The sequence below is a fragment of the Rhinopithecus bieti genome, unplaced genomic scaffold (genome assembly GCF_001698545.2).
Source record: "Rhinopithecus bieti isolate Rb0 unplaced genomic scaffold, ASM169854v2 scaffold_11380, whole genome shotgun sequence".
Lineage (NCBI taxonomy): Eukaryota > Metazoa > Chordata > Mammalia > Primates > Cercopithecidae > Rhinopithecus > Rhinopithecus bieti.
The window spans coordinates 2716923-2731596 of record NW_016807225.1 but is presented as its reverse complement, the minus strand read 5'-3'; the positions used below and the strand labels follow the sequence as shown (position 1 = coordinate 2731596).

General features: G+C 38.1%; 1 protein-coding gene across 5 annotated transcripts in view; it reads right to left on the bottom strand.

Annotated features, from left to right (window-relative positions):
- Window positions 1-768: 768 nt before the first annotated feature.
- The window catches only part of GPATCH2L (G-patch domain containing 2 like), a 53854-nt gene continuing 39948 nt past the window's right edge, over window positions 769-14674 (bottom strand). For 2 of the 5 annotated variants that reach the window (XM_017880571.1, XM_017880570.1), the window contains exons 9-10: window positions 9766-9860; window positions 769-3996 (exon numbers count right to left, since the gene is read on the bottom strand). In XM_017880571.1, the coding sequence (XP_017736060.1) occupies window positions 3839-3996; window positions 9766-9860 (253 nt within the window). In that variant the 3' untranslated portion in view covers window positions 769-3838. The other 3 variants (XR_001887073.1, XM_017880574.1, XM_017880572.1) reach the window with 3 other exon arrangements.

Here is a 14674-nt window from a genome sequence, read left to right as displayed (position 1 = left end):
ACAGGTATATAGATACAGCTACAGTGTCTCTAACTCCAAAATGCAAGGCTCTATCAATCTATTTGGAAGTCATAACTAGTTTAGTTACTTGTCCTAGGTGTTGTGCTTTACTTAACAAAGGATGCTCTACAAGCATCACAGACTAAGAAGATTTATTTCAGCTTTTGGCCATTTTGCTACAAAAATAGTCTTGTTAGTAGCCTATTTCATAGCCCAGCAATGTCCTCTAAAATTTCGAATCGCATTTGATTTCTAAACAATTCAAGGCTAATGTGGCCTATTTTCCAACCACATACCACTCAGTAAAAACTATACTCAGTCCCCTCCAAATCCGGTACCAGGTAAACAAGCTGCTAATTTCCTTTTATTAGTTCTTACCAAGAGGCAACACAAGGCTGGGCATGGTGGCTCACACCTATTACTACAACACTTAGGGAGGCCGAGGCAGGTAGATTGCTTGAGGTTAGGAGTTCAAGATCAGCATAGGCAACAGAGCAAGACCCCATCTCTACAAAAACTTAAAAAATTAGCCAGGTGTGATGGCACACTTCTGTAGTTCTCACAACTCAGGAGGCTGAGGCAGGAGGATGGCTTGAGCTTATGAGTTCAAGGTTACAGTGAGCTATGAACACATCACTTCACTCTAGCCTGAGTGACAGATCAAGAACCTGTCTCTAGGAAACAACAACAACAACAACAACAAAAGGCAACAACATGAGAGTTTTGTTCCTTTCAAATACTGCATCTGAAAAATCATCTAAAATTCCCTTAAACTTGTCATTAAAACCAACTTTTTATTAATGATCCTCACAGAAGCAGATAATGTTTTGACTTCTGCCCATCGTGGAAAACACACAAAATTAGGATTCAGACAAGCCATCTGTGTAGCCAGCTGGGAAAAATCAGAATCTTAAAATAAATAAAAACTGTTTAACTCAGCTTTAGTTATTACTTTTGAGCAGATCAAATACATGAGCTCAAGGATCATCCTCAAAGTAAGTCGTGTTTCAGAGTTTTTCAACTCTGATTATCTTATCTGATTACAAAACCTGATTTTGAAACTAGATAATTTCTTTGAAAGATAATAGATTTTCTTAACTTATGACATTATACACTGTGCCGCATATAAAGAAACTTTAAGTTTTAAGATTCAAAATACACTCATTTCCAAGGCTATCCTCTGGAACTGGTTAATACAGAAAGCAAGCAGAATACATTGAGTAATAATTCCTTAAACATGCACATACAGCACCTTAAAATGAGGAGCACAATTTACAACCCTGTGTTGGAAAGTATTTGTGTGCTTAATATTCTGTTCTCTCAGGCAACTAACTTTCTCCCCATTTATTACAGGTAGATGTTGCATTCTTGGGTAATCCCTGTTGAAAGTATTCAAAATGGGTAGAAAAGCATGCCCAAGAAGATAATAAATATTCACGGTATACTGTTTCATAAATAAGCATCTCAGACTGACTCAGGTCTATCACTGAAAAACAAGAGATTATAACCCAGGGCAGAAAAAATCTGAAAGTCTGGGATTCTAGTCCTGGCTTAGTTCTGTGATTTGGAGCAAGTCACTCAACTCTGTGACTGTTTTCATCTCCTTAAAATGGCATGACTTTGTAGAGATGTTTGAAATGTAAATAATGTTGTATATAAAAATTATTTTTAATCATAGGTAGAAAGGTGGACTATCAGGCAATAAGTTATATAGAAAAAATGTGGGAACACCTTGGCCACCTGACCTTTGGCAGTTTTCACTAATAGGCCATGATCATGGGACCAATCACTGCATGAGTCATACAGCTTGACACAAACAAAAAATTATGTCCACAGATTTCTCTCAAACCCAACCAAGTATGTTAAAAATATATGCCACAGGTCACTATGGTGACAATGCACATGACAACAAAATCTAACCTCATCACTAAAACAATTCAGCGGTACCAATTTATATTCAACAGACATATTTTCTATACTTCTGTGGGTACAGCCCACAGGGAAAGGAAGTGCAGCCTGGGAAATCCCTGTAAGCACACTGCTGCATGAGAGCCACGGGTGACTCCGAGGTCTGCTGGGCCAGTTTCAGCATTCTCCCGTCCCATCATCTCCACTCCTGTTAAGCACACACACTGCTGCATGAGAACCAGAGGCAACTCAGGGGCATGCTGGGCCGGCTTCAGCACTCTCCCACACTGCTGCATGAGAACCAAGAGTGGAACACCCCTGTAAGCACACACACTGCTGCATGAGAACCAAGGGCGACTCAGAGGCATGCTGGGCTGGTTTCAACACTTTCCCGTCCCATCATCTCCACCTGCTCTCCCTCTACCATATTCCTGATTTGAACAACTGACATGTTCTCAGTCTTAAAGTGCCATGTAAACTTAGCTTCAAGTCCCCTTTTCCAACTAGATTCATGCCCACCCACCTCCCCACTTCATCGATAAAGAAATCTGGAGTTTCCATTGATAAGGACTATAATTGTTAAAAGGGAGTATGATAAAGCAACCCATCATTACACTTTGTATGGGAAACAGAGGCAATCGCATTTTGGGGGAAGGAGGTGCTGCCCCATCCAGCACCTGTTTAAGACAGAAAATAAGCAGGTGCATGAGTGGGAGGCCCCCTACAATGTGACCACAGCAGGCAGCAATTCACCAAGAGCTTCTGTGTATTTCAGAGTAAATGCACTCATTGGTATTAAAAAAAAGTCCTTCTGTCAGCCAGGCCCCTGAATGAATGACAGACACTCTTGATAATACTTTTTAGAAAGCGTGGCTTCTCTCCAGCAGCTCCAGGCCATCACTTATTTCTCATTTTGACAAAGTAGCATCCAACTTCAGGCACGACTGTATATATAACTCCACATGCAGCTGAGCCATCATAAACACGCCAAATATAAAGGCATGTCAAAAAGACATTTTACCTCCCCAAAGCATGGCCCCAAGAAGCCATTATTATAATAGAGTATGAATTTCTGCTGCAGGTTATTAACCTATAATACTAACAATAAAGTTCTGCTTAGGACATAAAGGCTTACACTGGGACATGAAGTAGTAAGACACAATTCACTGACTATTTTAAATTTGCTGTACACCTAAACCATCTTCTCCATTACACCAAGCTGTGTGTGTGCGTGTGCATGTATACACACGTCCTCTTTCAGTAGAACATAAACTCTGAAGATGAGGTAAAATACAATACAGCTGCTGCTGCTGATGAGCTGTCTGAGTTTCTGCAGACAATCTGCAAAAAAATGGAAGTTCTCAAGGCCCAGTTGCTGGTGTCTCTTTTGAGGCTCCAAAATGAGAACCTCGTTGATTTATCTTATTGGCACTCTGCGTGAATCAAGAGTAGGCTCAAAGGCAAGCCTTATCTCCTGCAAACAATTCCATACAGGCCTCAACTCAGTATTTAAATTTGTTTGGAACTGGCTACAAATTTGGAACTTCCTCAAATGATATTAAAAGCTCTACACAAAACGTATGCAGAAGCAGTTACTGGTTTTTCAAGAACAAAGACAACTGCAAAAAAGCAACAGCTCTGTAAATGGAGCTGTAGTAAATGTTGAGACAGCAATAACAAGGTAACAAATAGAGCAGAGGATGACCTTTTTGTAAAAAATTGCTGCCTCAATATTTTACTATTAAAAAAAAAAAGACTCCCACAACATGATCTTCTGAGAGAGAGTCCACTGCTGTGTTTCAAAGAGGAGTTGGTTCTGGTGGTGAAAGGACTGGGAATGTCGATTAAGATATGCAAGACTATCTAACACAAAGTCCAACATTTGCTTCAGCAACACCCAGTCAGCTCCTGCAGGGCGAAGTCTTGCTCTCTAGCTGTATCCAGGGCTCTTTTCTTGTGGCATTTTAAAAAATGTAGTAGTTGCATCTGTGGCTTTCTCTGCTGCAGAGGTCCTGACCAACCACTCAGAGCTGGGTGATTTGGGGGTTTGTGACGCTGGTGTGGTTGGCTCCACTGCATCCATGTGAACTAGTAAGGTTACAATAGAGGGGAGCAAAAACATCAAGGGGAGATAAATTAGAATAAGACAAATTAGAATGAGAGACACTTAGAAACAAAATTTTCTTAATCCTTATACTTCATGTCCTAGTAACCTAAGGAGTGGCCACATAAGGTATCTCTTTTTCTCTACAAAAAAGTAAAGACAAGATTTAAGTAAGATAGTATTTCCTAATCTGAGAAAATGGGTTCAATTGAACAAATAAATAAATTCAGTAGCACGCATTCATAATGTAGTAAAAATCACTTATAAAGTACTTACGTGCCTATTGCTTAAACAATGAATACTCATGATCTTAATTGTTAATACAAACCCTTACTCATAGATACTCGTAGAGATGACTCATAGTGATCTCCACTTTCTAGATCAGGGAACTGAGGTATAGAGAGATCAGACAAATTGTTCAGGGATAAAACAGAGCTGGTTAAATATCAAGATTCAAACACAGATACTGGACTCTAAACCCCACGCTCTTCCTGCCACAACCCATGCCTCCGACAGGGCAGTGTTACCAATAAATATATACCATACAACAAGGAAAATGGCAGAAAAAGAGCACAATCAGGCCCAATATTTTTCAATAAGATCACTAAAGACATTCTGGACAGGAGACATGGCTTGTGCAGGGCTGTCCTGTATACTTCAGAACACTCACCGATCTGGATCCTATCTGCCGAATGCCAGGAACATTCCCCAGTCATTGTGACAAACAAACATTTACTTCACATTTCCAAACACCCCTGAGTGGAGTGGCACAAACCATCATTTCCACCCACTCTGTTAAGAACAAATATATACTAAAATATGGCAAAACCTAGGAAAGTTTGGATTTTACCCTGTCACCCAATAATTCCACTCCCAGAAATGTAACCTAGAACAGTAATTTTCAAATTGTGGGTCAAAAAATCAATTTAGTGGGTCATGACCATTACTCTTTTTTCTCAATGAAAAAAATAGAAAGTATCAGCATGCACCCAGGATTTATTTCAGATTTACATGTGCAACCAACACACATATTCAAACATGAATTTCTTATTGTGGGCTAATGTAAAAATATCTTGAAAGCTGTTACTCCAGATACAAGAGTTTCTTGAGGGCAAAAGCTTTCAAACATTTTGGAACTTCACCAGAGCAGGAAGAAATACATTTGACAACTCAAATCTCTCTCTCTCTCTTTTTTTCTCTCATATACACACACACTCACAACAAACTCAGGCACACATACTCACTCATATTTAACTGGTAATAAATTTCAAAAAACTATACCTACATGGTCACCAAACTGCAGTGAAAAAAGCACTACCCTAGAAAAACTTTTTTTTTTTTGCTATTTTTTATTACAGTAAAATATATATAAAATTTGCTGTCTTACCCATTTTTAAGTGTACAGTTCAGTCGCATTAAGTACATTCACACTGCTGTGTAACTATCACAACTATTTATCACCAGGACTTTTTCATCATCTCAAATGGAAACTCCATACCCATTAAACAATAACTCTCCCCATTTCCCTCTTTCCCTGGCCCCTGGCAACCACTATTTGTCTTTCTGTTTCTATGAATTTGACTATTCTAGGCAGCTTATAAAAGTGGAATCATATAATATTTCTCCTTTTATGTCTCACTTATTTCACTTAGCAAATGTCTTCATCCAATTTGTAGCTTGTAGCAGTTTCATTCTGAATAAGAAAGACTTTCAAGCTACATAATATTCCATTGTATGTATACAGCACATTTTGTTCATCCAGCAATGGACATGTGAGTTGTTTCCATCTTGCCGATTGCAAATAATGTTGCTGTAAACAGACGTGTGCAAAAAATCTATTTTGAGTCTCTGCTTTTCATTCTTTTGGGTATATGCACAGAAACAGAATTGCTGGATCATATGGTAGTTTTATGTTTAATTTTTTGAGGAATTTTTTTTTACATACTGTTTTCCACAGCAATGCACAATTTTACCTTCCCACAAGTACTGCACAAGGGTTCCAATTTCTCCACATCCTCACCAACACCTGATGCTCTCTGTTTTTGATACAGCCATCCTAACGAGCGGGAAGTGGCCTCCAAGAATGTTTGCACTTGTTCTCTCAGAGAACAGTGCAGTATTTTCCATAATAGCATAAAACAGGAATACGGTCCAAATGTCCATCAAGAACATTTAATTATAGTATATTAATCATATTCATACAATGGAATACCATATACATGGCAGCTGAAAAATAGATTTTGGCAGGACAAAGCATGACTGAATCTCAAAAACAGAACCGGGTGAAAGCTGCAACATAAAATATGACATACTTTGATTCCATATATACAAGGGTTCAAAAACACAAAACTAGACAATATATTGCTTGAAGATACATATGTCTGCTAAAACTACTTGAAAAAAAAAAAAAGAATGACAAACGATAAAAAACAATCAGAATAACTTTTACCTCTGAGGAGAGCAGGGAGAAGACTTTTAAAGAAGATTTTAACTTTTAAAAAAGAAAATTTTAACTTTTCTTAAAGTGAATGGTAGGTACATGGATATTTGCTGTATTTTCTTTACTCCTTACATATCTGCTATAAACGTTCTTTTATACCCATTCAATATTTACTAAGAAACATGTTTAATTTTAAAAAACATTTAAACTTTAAAAAGACACAGTGGGCAGTAAGAATTTGCCCTATGACTCCCGAGAAAAGGGACATCCTAAAATGGAACTACTGAATCCAACCATGTGGTTAGAGTACATCAGGAATCACTCTGTTTCAACTTTAAGATTCTAATAATTTATTCTTACAACAAATAACTAGTGGGTTTGTTCCATGGGCTAGGTATTCATTTAGATGCTAGGAGTGCAGTAGTGAGCAAAACAGATAAGCAGTTCTGCTCTTGTGAATGCATCTGACAATCCATTTGACAATTCACATCTCTCTCTCTCTTTCTTTCTCTTATGTCACTGACCTAGTATTTGAAACCTGATGTAACTAATTAGCAGATTAACTATTAGGTATCCTTCTGAATGATACTCTAAGCACACATATCCTATCCCAGAAAGAGAAAGGTCAGAAAAAGTTTTGGGGATAGCTAAAATATACTCACACAAATAGCTGGGTTCTCAACAGAATTTCTGATCACCTCAAATCCGCTTTATCAAAAGCCATGTGTTTACTTTTTGAAGGACTGGACTCTGCATGCCGATGGCTCTGATCTACCATTCTGATGAAGAAAATCATTTCAAGAAAACGAAGTCTGGTTTTCATCTGGGTTTATTATGTTTTTTACAGCTACTTAGTCTCAAATTTTGGAGAAGATAATCCATTTTTTTTTTCTTTTCTGAGTACATTCTTTAAGAGCATATTCAGCTAGTTCACTTCAGCATGAGGGAGACACTTGCGGGAAAATCCCTGTTCTGGTGTATCAAGTCTCAGAAGCAGGTTAGCATGCTTGCTCACTAAGATCCAGGATGTGGTTCTGTGCACTAGACATCTGCAGGCTAGAAAGCCATAAGGAGGGGAGAATGAAGATACAAAGAAAATAAAGGTGCTACACTTTCAAAATGGGTCTATTTAACAACCCTATGGTCATTTACGGTCTTTTTCCTTGGCCTTTTGTTACTATTACTACAAAAAGACAAGGAAGACATACTGTTTCTTCCTGCTCTTCACCTCTCTACCCTTATTAATATCTTTAAATTCAGTCAGTTTCAACTCAAAACTTTCTACCAGTGGGGGAGGGGAAAAAGGGAAAAGATTTGTGGCTGCATGTTTAAGAAAGAAGCTGAATTCATCACAGTGACAGGGGAGAGTGTTGGCAGAGATCTGAGCTATTTATTCTTTTAGGAAAATCCTATAAAGAATGACACAAGGAAGCCTCTATCTGCAGTCTTGTTCATCACACTGGTGAGGAGTCCGATAACAGATGTATGCAGTAGCGTGATTTAGTGCCAGAAGCTGGCCCCTGATGTGTATTAATACAGCGGCAAAGCAGAACGCACCTCTCTTCATCACTCATTCCTATAAAAGAGGTGGAATCCGAGATGGCCCGATGTTAGGCAGAGCAAGCCCATTTGTTCTACTGACTGATGGCACAGACTCAGGCTATGTCCTTCACCTCCATGGGGCACTCAGGTTGTGGGTAGAAAAAAAAGAAAATGCTCAGTGAAGCAGGGCTTAGTCAACAAGTGAGAGCAGAGGAGCTGGGCTCAGGAGGGGAAATGTTTAATGCTCAAGTCTTGTTTAACACCCAACCCCACACACGTACATTTCCCAACCTGAATATGGAATAAGGATTTTCAACTCTTCCCAATGGTTCGTTCCTCTCTTATAAGCAATTAAAAGCTAAAACTAGAAGCTAGATATTAAGGAGAAAAAAAAAGAACAGAAAGATAAAAGAAGGGTGGGTTTCTTTTAATGCTTCCAATACCACAGACTGAATGAGGATCTGAGTTTTGATGTGGGGTCACAGTCTGGACTTGATCCTGTTGTATACAAAAAGAAGAACACCTGCAGTGCTCGAGAGGACAGCTCTAGAGTCACAGGGAAACTGGTCTGATCTTGGCTCTGCAATTTATCAACCACGTGGCCTCAGGGAAGTGATTTAAGCCTTGGTTTTCTCATGTGTAAATTGGGAATAAAAACAGCGTCTACCTTACAAGGCTGTTGCAAAGATTAGGTGAAATAATGTTTACAAAGTGTTCAGCTCAGGGCCTGGCCATGTGGAAAGCACTAAAAAAAATAAATAAATAAATAAAGTACTATAATCATCAGACCTGTGATGAAGACTGTCCAGTATGAACCACCATCAAGCAGACATCACAAACAGAAGCTCAAAGAGGACAATTTCACAGTTCACCAAAACTTACTAAGTCAAGGTAGAGGATAGGGCTCCCTCCCCATCTGTCTGAGGTTTACTCTCTATTCAGCTATCAACTGCTCTGATCTATACAATAGGTAGCATTTTCTAAAGAAAATAAAATATTCAATGACATATTCAATATCCAGTTTTCTCACTGAAATATTAATAAATACATAACTCTCCCCTTTTTTTCATTGAAGGATAACATACACACAGTGAAGGACATCAATCCTAAGTGCACAGCTCCAGATTCTACCTATGTAAGCAGCCATACACCACACCAAGTTCATCATATGGAGCACTGCCAACAGCCCAGAAGGCTTCTTTGTGCCCTCTCGGTCACTGCCCCCCTCCTCCCACCAAAGATAAGCACTATTTTGGCTTCTACCAATTAGTGTTAGTTTTGTTTAAAAAAAAAAAAAATGAAAAGTTTTAGCCTAAAAAATTGTTTTCAATTAGGAATGTCATGACCAGTAAAATATTAGCAGTCCACTTATAAAAGCAGTGAGAATGTACTGTACGGTATGCAAAATAAGAAAGTAAATAACCCCGTGTGACTGCCTGACTGCTGACTGAACTGCCACCTCACTTGGACTTTCATTAACATGGACCTAATTTCCTGTCTGTGCTAAAACAAAAGCTCAGATGACTGGAGATTGCTGATAGTGGAATATAGGGTTTCAAACTCTAGACAGTCATGTAACAGTGAAAAAGCACAGACTTCAGAATCAGCGAGAACTAGGCTAATTATTTCTTGTAGTCTCAGTTTTCCCATGTAAAGTGGGAATAAAATGATCTACACTATCACAAACATTACATGAAAAGGTATACAAAACACATAATTTAGTGCCTGACACACGGTACATGCTCAATAAATGATAACTGCATGTAATCACCTGCACTGGGGCTAGACAAAGATGCTGTGGCCACTGGTTTCCGCTTCCTCTTGATGTCACGTGAACATGGTGGTCCCCAATGTACATTTGCCTGTCTGCAGATTAAGAAGAGAAAAAAGGTTTGAACTTTTTAATTCTTATTGTAAGACATTACATGTAGCCCAGTTTAAATCCTTAACCCATTACAGACATAAATAAAATGGGCACCATCTTTTGCCATTAAGCATTGGGACAACATTATTCAGAATTAATAATAACTCACTCTTTATCCACAATATACACCCATTCTAAACTTTTTACCTGATTTCAGCATAGGAGATATTCAAGACTAATTTCAATAAATATGTGTTGCATTACATGCTTATTTTATACAATTATTTTCATAAAAACTACAACCACAATTGTTCTAAACTCACTAATGAAATACTTACTCCCAAGAGGTAATACATTGAAAAGTTTAATGCTGCATGAACACAGATATTTGCACAGAATTTTAATAGGAAGTTTAACCTCCTGCCATGTAAATCTGAATTTTTAATACTGTCTACATCACAAGTTAAGTAAGTTTGGCTTCTGTGACTTCTAAAAATACTAATTATGTTTTTTATTTTACAGGCAAAAAAAGAAAATAAAATATTTTCTTTTTTTTTTTTTCTAATTATGTGACAATATGTTCCTTCATCTGAATATTCAGCTTATTTTAAAAGCAAATGATTCTGTGAAAGACAATGGGCTTAACACTGAACTAGCTGGTATGCTATTTTAGTTCACCACTGTTCCCCAAGAATGTATTGTACTGTATGCAAATTAAGAAGTAAAATAAAAATCTTTATGTATGTTACAAAGTGTTTAGCTCAGGGCCTGGCCATGCAGAAAGCACTAAAAAAACTCTTTATGTATGTAAAGATTTTGTCCCTCTCAAACTGGACAGATCCTGCCCCTGATTAAAGACCAAAATGAGTCTCACCTTTACACAAAGTGTTCCCTTGAACATGTGGGGCCTCATCTACCATGAAGCAATGTTTAACTGGTGTGCATATATCTTGCTTCTCTGATGAAACAAGAAGGCTTAATCTCTTTAAGAACAGGGATCTAGAGAACAAACTTTATTTACACTTCTTTGATAATTTTCCAATGATCTACCAACTTTGGCTCAAGGCACACAGGTGATCCTCATTAGCTGTTGATTAAAACTGCTATGAATGAATACAAATTCTAAAAATCAAATGGCCAACTGAACACTTAAAAATGGTTAAAATAGTAAATTTTATATTATGTACATTTCACAATTTTAAAAAACTAGCCAAAGTAAATAACATATAAAATTATACCAGATAAACTCCTAATCAGTAGTCCCAGCTGAGGATCAAGACCCTTAGTAGTCTTAAAACTGGAACCTCAGACAAACCTAAGAAAACCTGGTTAGCAAGGCAACAAGACAGCTGTTGAATGGACAAATTTTTTGACTCAGAAAGCCCCCAAAATAACTTGCACAGTTGAAAGGGGTGCATGCACGCACCGCGCGCGCGCACACACACACACTTTCACTTCTCTAAATAGCAAAAGTTTAAGAGTCAATTCAATTTATAAATAGGAAAACATAAGAATTTGACTAAAATCCTAAGAAACTAGGAATGTGAAGAATGTTACAGGCTGAGATTTATAATACAAAGCCAGTGGTTTGGAAAATTCCATCCAAAGCGCCTTTTATTGATCACTCTGTCCTGTACAGAAAATTAAGTCAAATACCTCATGAATAATTAATTCTGAAAGCCCAAATAGTTAATTCTAAACAGCTAATTATAAATGTGTAAAGTAGAGAAAACACTTCCTTTTTCATACCTTGCATAAATCCTGGGAATAAGTCTAGGCAGCATGCTGATTTAATAACAAATTAACATAGATGACAACATCAAAGGCAGACAGGACTTCAGTCTGAATGGAGTGGTGGTAATTCCCTTTGAAGTCCAGACACAAGCAGAAAATAAAGTTGACATGACAAAATTGTGTTTCTCCTCAAAACAGAGAAATGTGGAACACATACAGCATCCATCTTTTCCACAAACATGGGACTTGAGTACAGACCTAAACTGAGACTATCCAAGCACTCTGATCTTATTCAATCATCCTTATCCTCAGGCATGATTCAGAAGGAGAAACAAAGTCAAACAAAGGTTAACAGTGTATAGTCATACTTCTTTCCTCTTTATCTGAAGCTCATTAAAGGAACCTCCAAAGCTTTTCAGAAAAAATGTTGACACCATTGCTTCAAGCTAAACCATGTTACTGTTAGACATCAGGATGGTGACGCTCTACAGCAGTGGCGAGAGGAAGACAGGCAGAGAAAGAGGCACAGGGAGCTTCTGGGGTTCTTTCTGATAATGCTCTTTGTCTTCATCTGGATGCTTGTTACTTGACTGTAACTTTATGACTGTTCATTGAGTGTATATTTCTTTGTACTCTTCCCTGTATGTTTATCCTTCAATAAAAAGTTAATTAAAAACACTGCCTCTTCAAGATCACAGTTTACAATATGCTGAGTTTCATGAGATAGATGCAAAATGAGAAGCATAAGTACTCAAGAAGTATATTAAGATATTAATTCTTGGAGTATCAACTTGAGCTACACAAATACTGCCTTTTATTTGCCCCCATCCATCATTTTTACCATTTTGTATGTTTGACATATGTCGGTAACATGGGAAAAGGCCCATATTATCAACTCTTTTATGGATCTAGTCAGTACTACTTATCTCACACTTTCAAGGAATGATAGTGTCATTTTGGAAGTAAAAAAAAAAATTATGCACTAAAATGTTTAAGTTTTTAACAACTTTTAATGGAAATGCTTATTTACTTTAGCAAACTGAGAGTAAGTATTACTTACCTATTATTACACACACAGGTTATTACACTGCAACTCTTAGGGTGTTATTGTGGGTTCAATGGCTCAGGCGGTCCTTCCACCACCCTGCTCCTCTAGGCGATATTGTTTAGCCTTCAGGTCAATTGTCTCTACATTAAGTGATCCTTGACTGTTATGCCTCCAGCATATTACTTCTCTCTGTGGTAAATGGTCTACTTCTACCACCCCATTCCTAAATCTAACTGTCGTCTTGAATATCCTAAATCCTTCAGATTTTGTAAATTCCTCTGGTTATAACAGGAAAGAACTGAAGACTTTCTAAGGAAATCAAGTAATGAAGCTTGTTAAGTGAATTATTTTATTGTAAAAGTATGTACTTTTGTGGACTATTTCCTTTCTACTAAGCAGTTTTGTTGCTTCTTTCATTGTTCACTAAATTTTTACTGAGCACCTACTCTTGCCAAGCACTGTACTAAACACTAGGAATATAGTGATAAACAAGAGACAATCTCTGCCTTGATGGATCTTATAGCCAAGTTCTACCTGCAGCTGTGCAGCTTTTCAGGTTACAGAATACAAATAACAAAGAAACTAGGGTATCAATAAAGAGAAGGTATGTTCATTTTTAAAACTCAGTTTAAATGATCCTTCCCTCTTAAAACATTTCTCTTAGGGCCGGGCGCGGTGGCTCAAGCCTGTAATCCCAGCACTTTGGGAGGCCGAGACGGGCGGATCACGAGGTCAGGAGATCGAGACCATCCTGGCTAACACGGTGAAACCCCGTCTCTACTAAAAAATACAAAAACTAGCCGGGCGACGTGGCGGGAGCCTGTAGTCCCAGCTACTCGGGAGGCTGAGGCAGGAGAATGGCGTGAACCCGGGAGGCGGAGCTTGCAGTGAGCTGAGATCCGGCCACTGCACTCCAGCCTGGGCGGCAGAGCGAGACTCCGTCTCAAAAAAAAAAAAAAAAAAACATTTCTCTTAAGACACATTTCGAGGTTGGAGAGCTATTTCATAGGAGGTAGAATAACATCATATCTTAGCAGTCAGTATACGAGGACATTTTTCTCTATGTCCCTTCCTAGACAAGATTCGGGGAGGGAAGAAGAAAAACGATCAAACTGTTATAATAGGACAGTAAGACATTTTGCTTCTTTCTTGGTTTTAAGTGAACATTAGTACTGCTAGAGTTCACAGCTTAGGAAAATCTATTTTCTTATGTGAAAGCCCCATCTACTTGGAAAGAACCCTAGAGGACAAAGAAGGAAGAGGACCCAGAACAAGCCTGCTACACAATGGAATACTATTCAGGCATTAAAAAAAAAAAAGAGTAAATCCAGTCATTCACAGCCACATGGATGGAACCAGAGGATATTAGGTTAAGTGAAAACAAGCCAGGAACAGAAAGTTAAACACCATCAGTTCTCACTCATAAGTGGAAGCTTAAAAAAGTTGATCTCATAGAAGGAAAAAGTAGAACAGAGGATACTTCCGGCTGGGGTATGGGAAGGGAGGGACAGAAAAGGATTTGTTAAAAGATATAAACTTAGAGCTAGATAGGAGGAATAAATTCTAGCTCTACAGTACTGTACGGTGACTACAGTTAACAATTATATATTACACAGTTTCAAATAGCTAGGAGGATATTGAATGCTTCTAACAAAAAGAAATGATAAATGTTTGAGCAGATGTATATGCTAATGACCCTGATTTGATCACTACATATTGTATGTATTGAAATGCCACTGTGTACCCCATAAATACGTACAACCATTATGTGTCAGTTTTTTAAAAATAAAATAAAAATTTAAAAAGAAGAACTAAAAAAAAAGAACAAGTCTGGGGAAAAGAAGAAGGAAGTTGGGTGCTTAGAGCAAGAGGATTTAGAGGCAGGAAACAGAAGCCCTCATGCAGCATGGCACATCCAGAAAATTAGCACAGCCCTGCTCAGGAATAAAGAACACTACTACGTGTGGGGCTGGCAGGGCCGCCTGTATTATTTTGGGGAACCTTAGCATGTGGCTAAGGCAACTGCTACAGCTT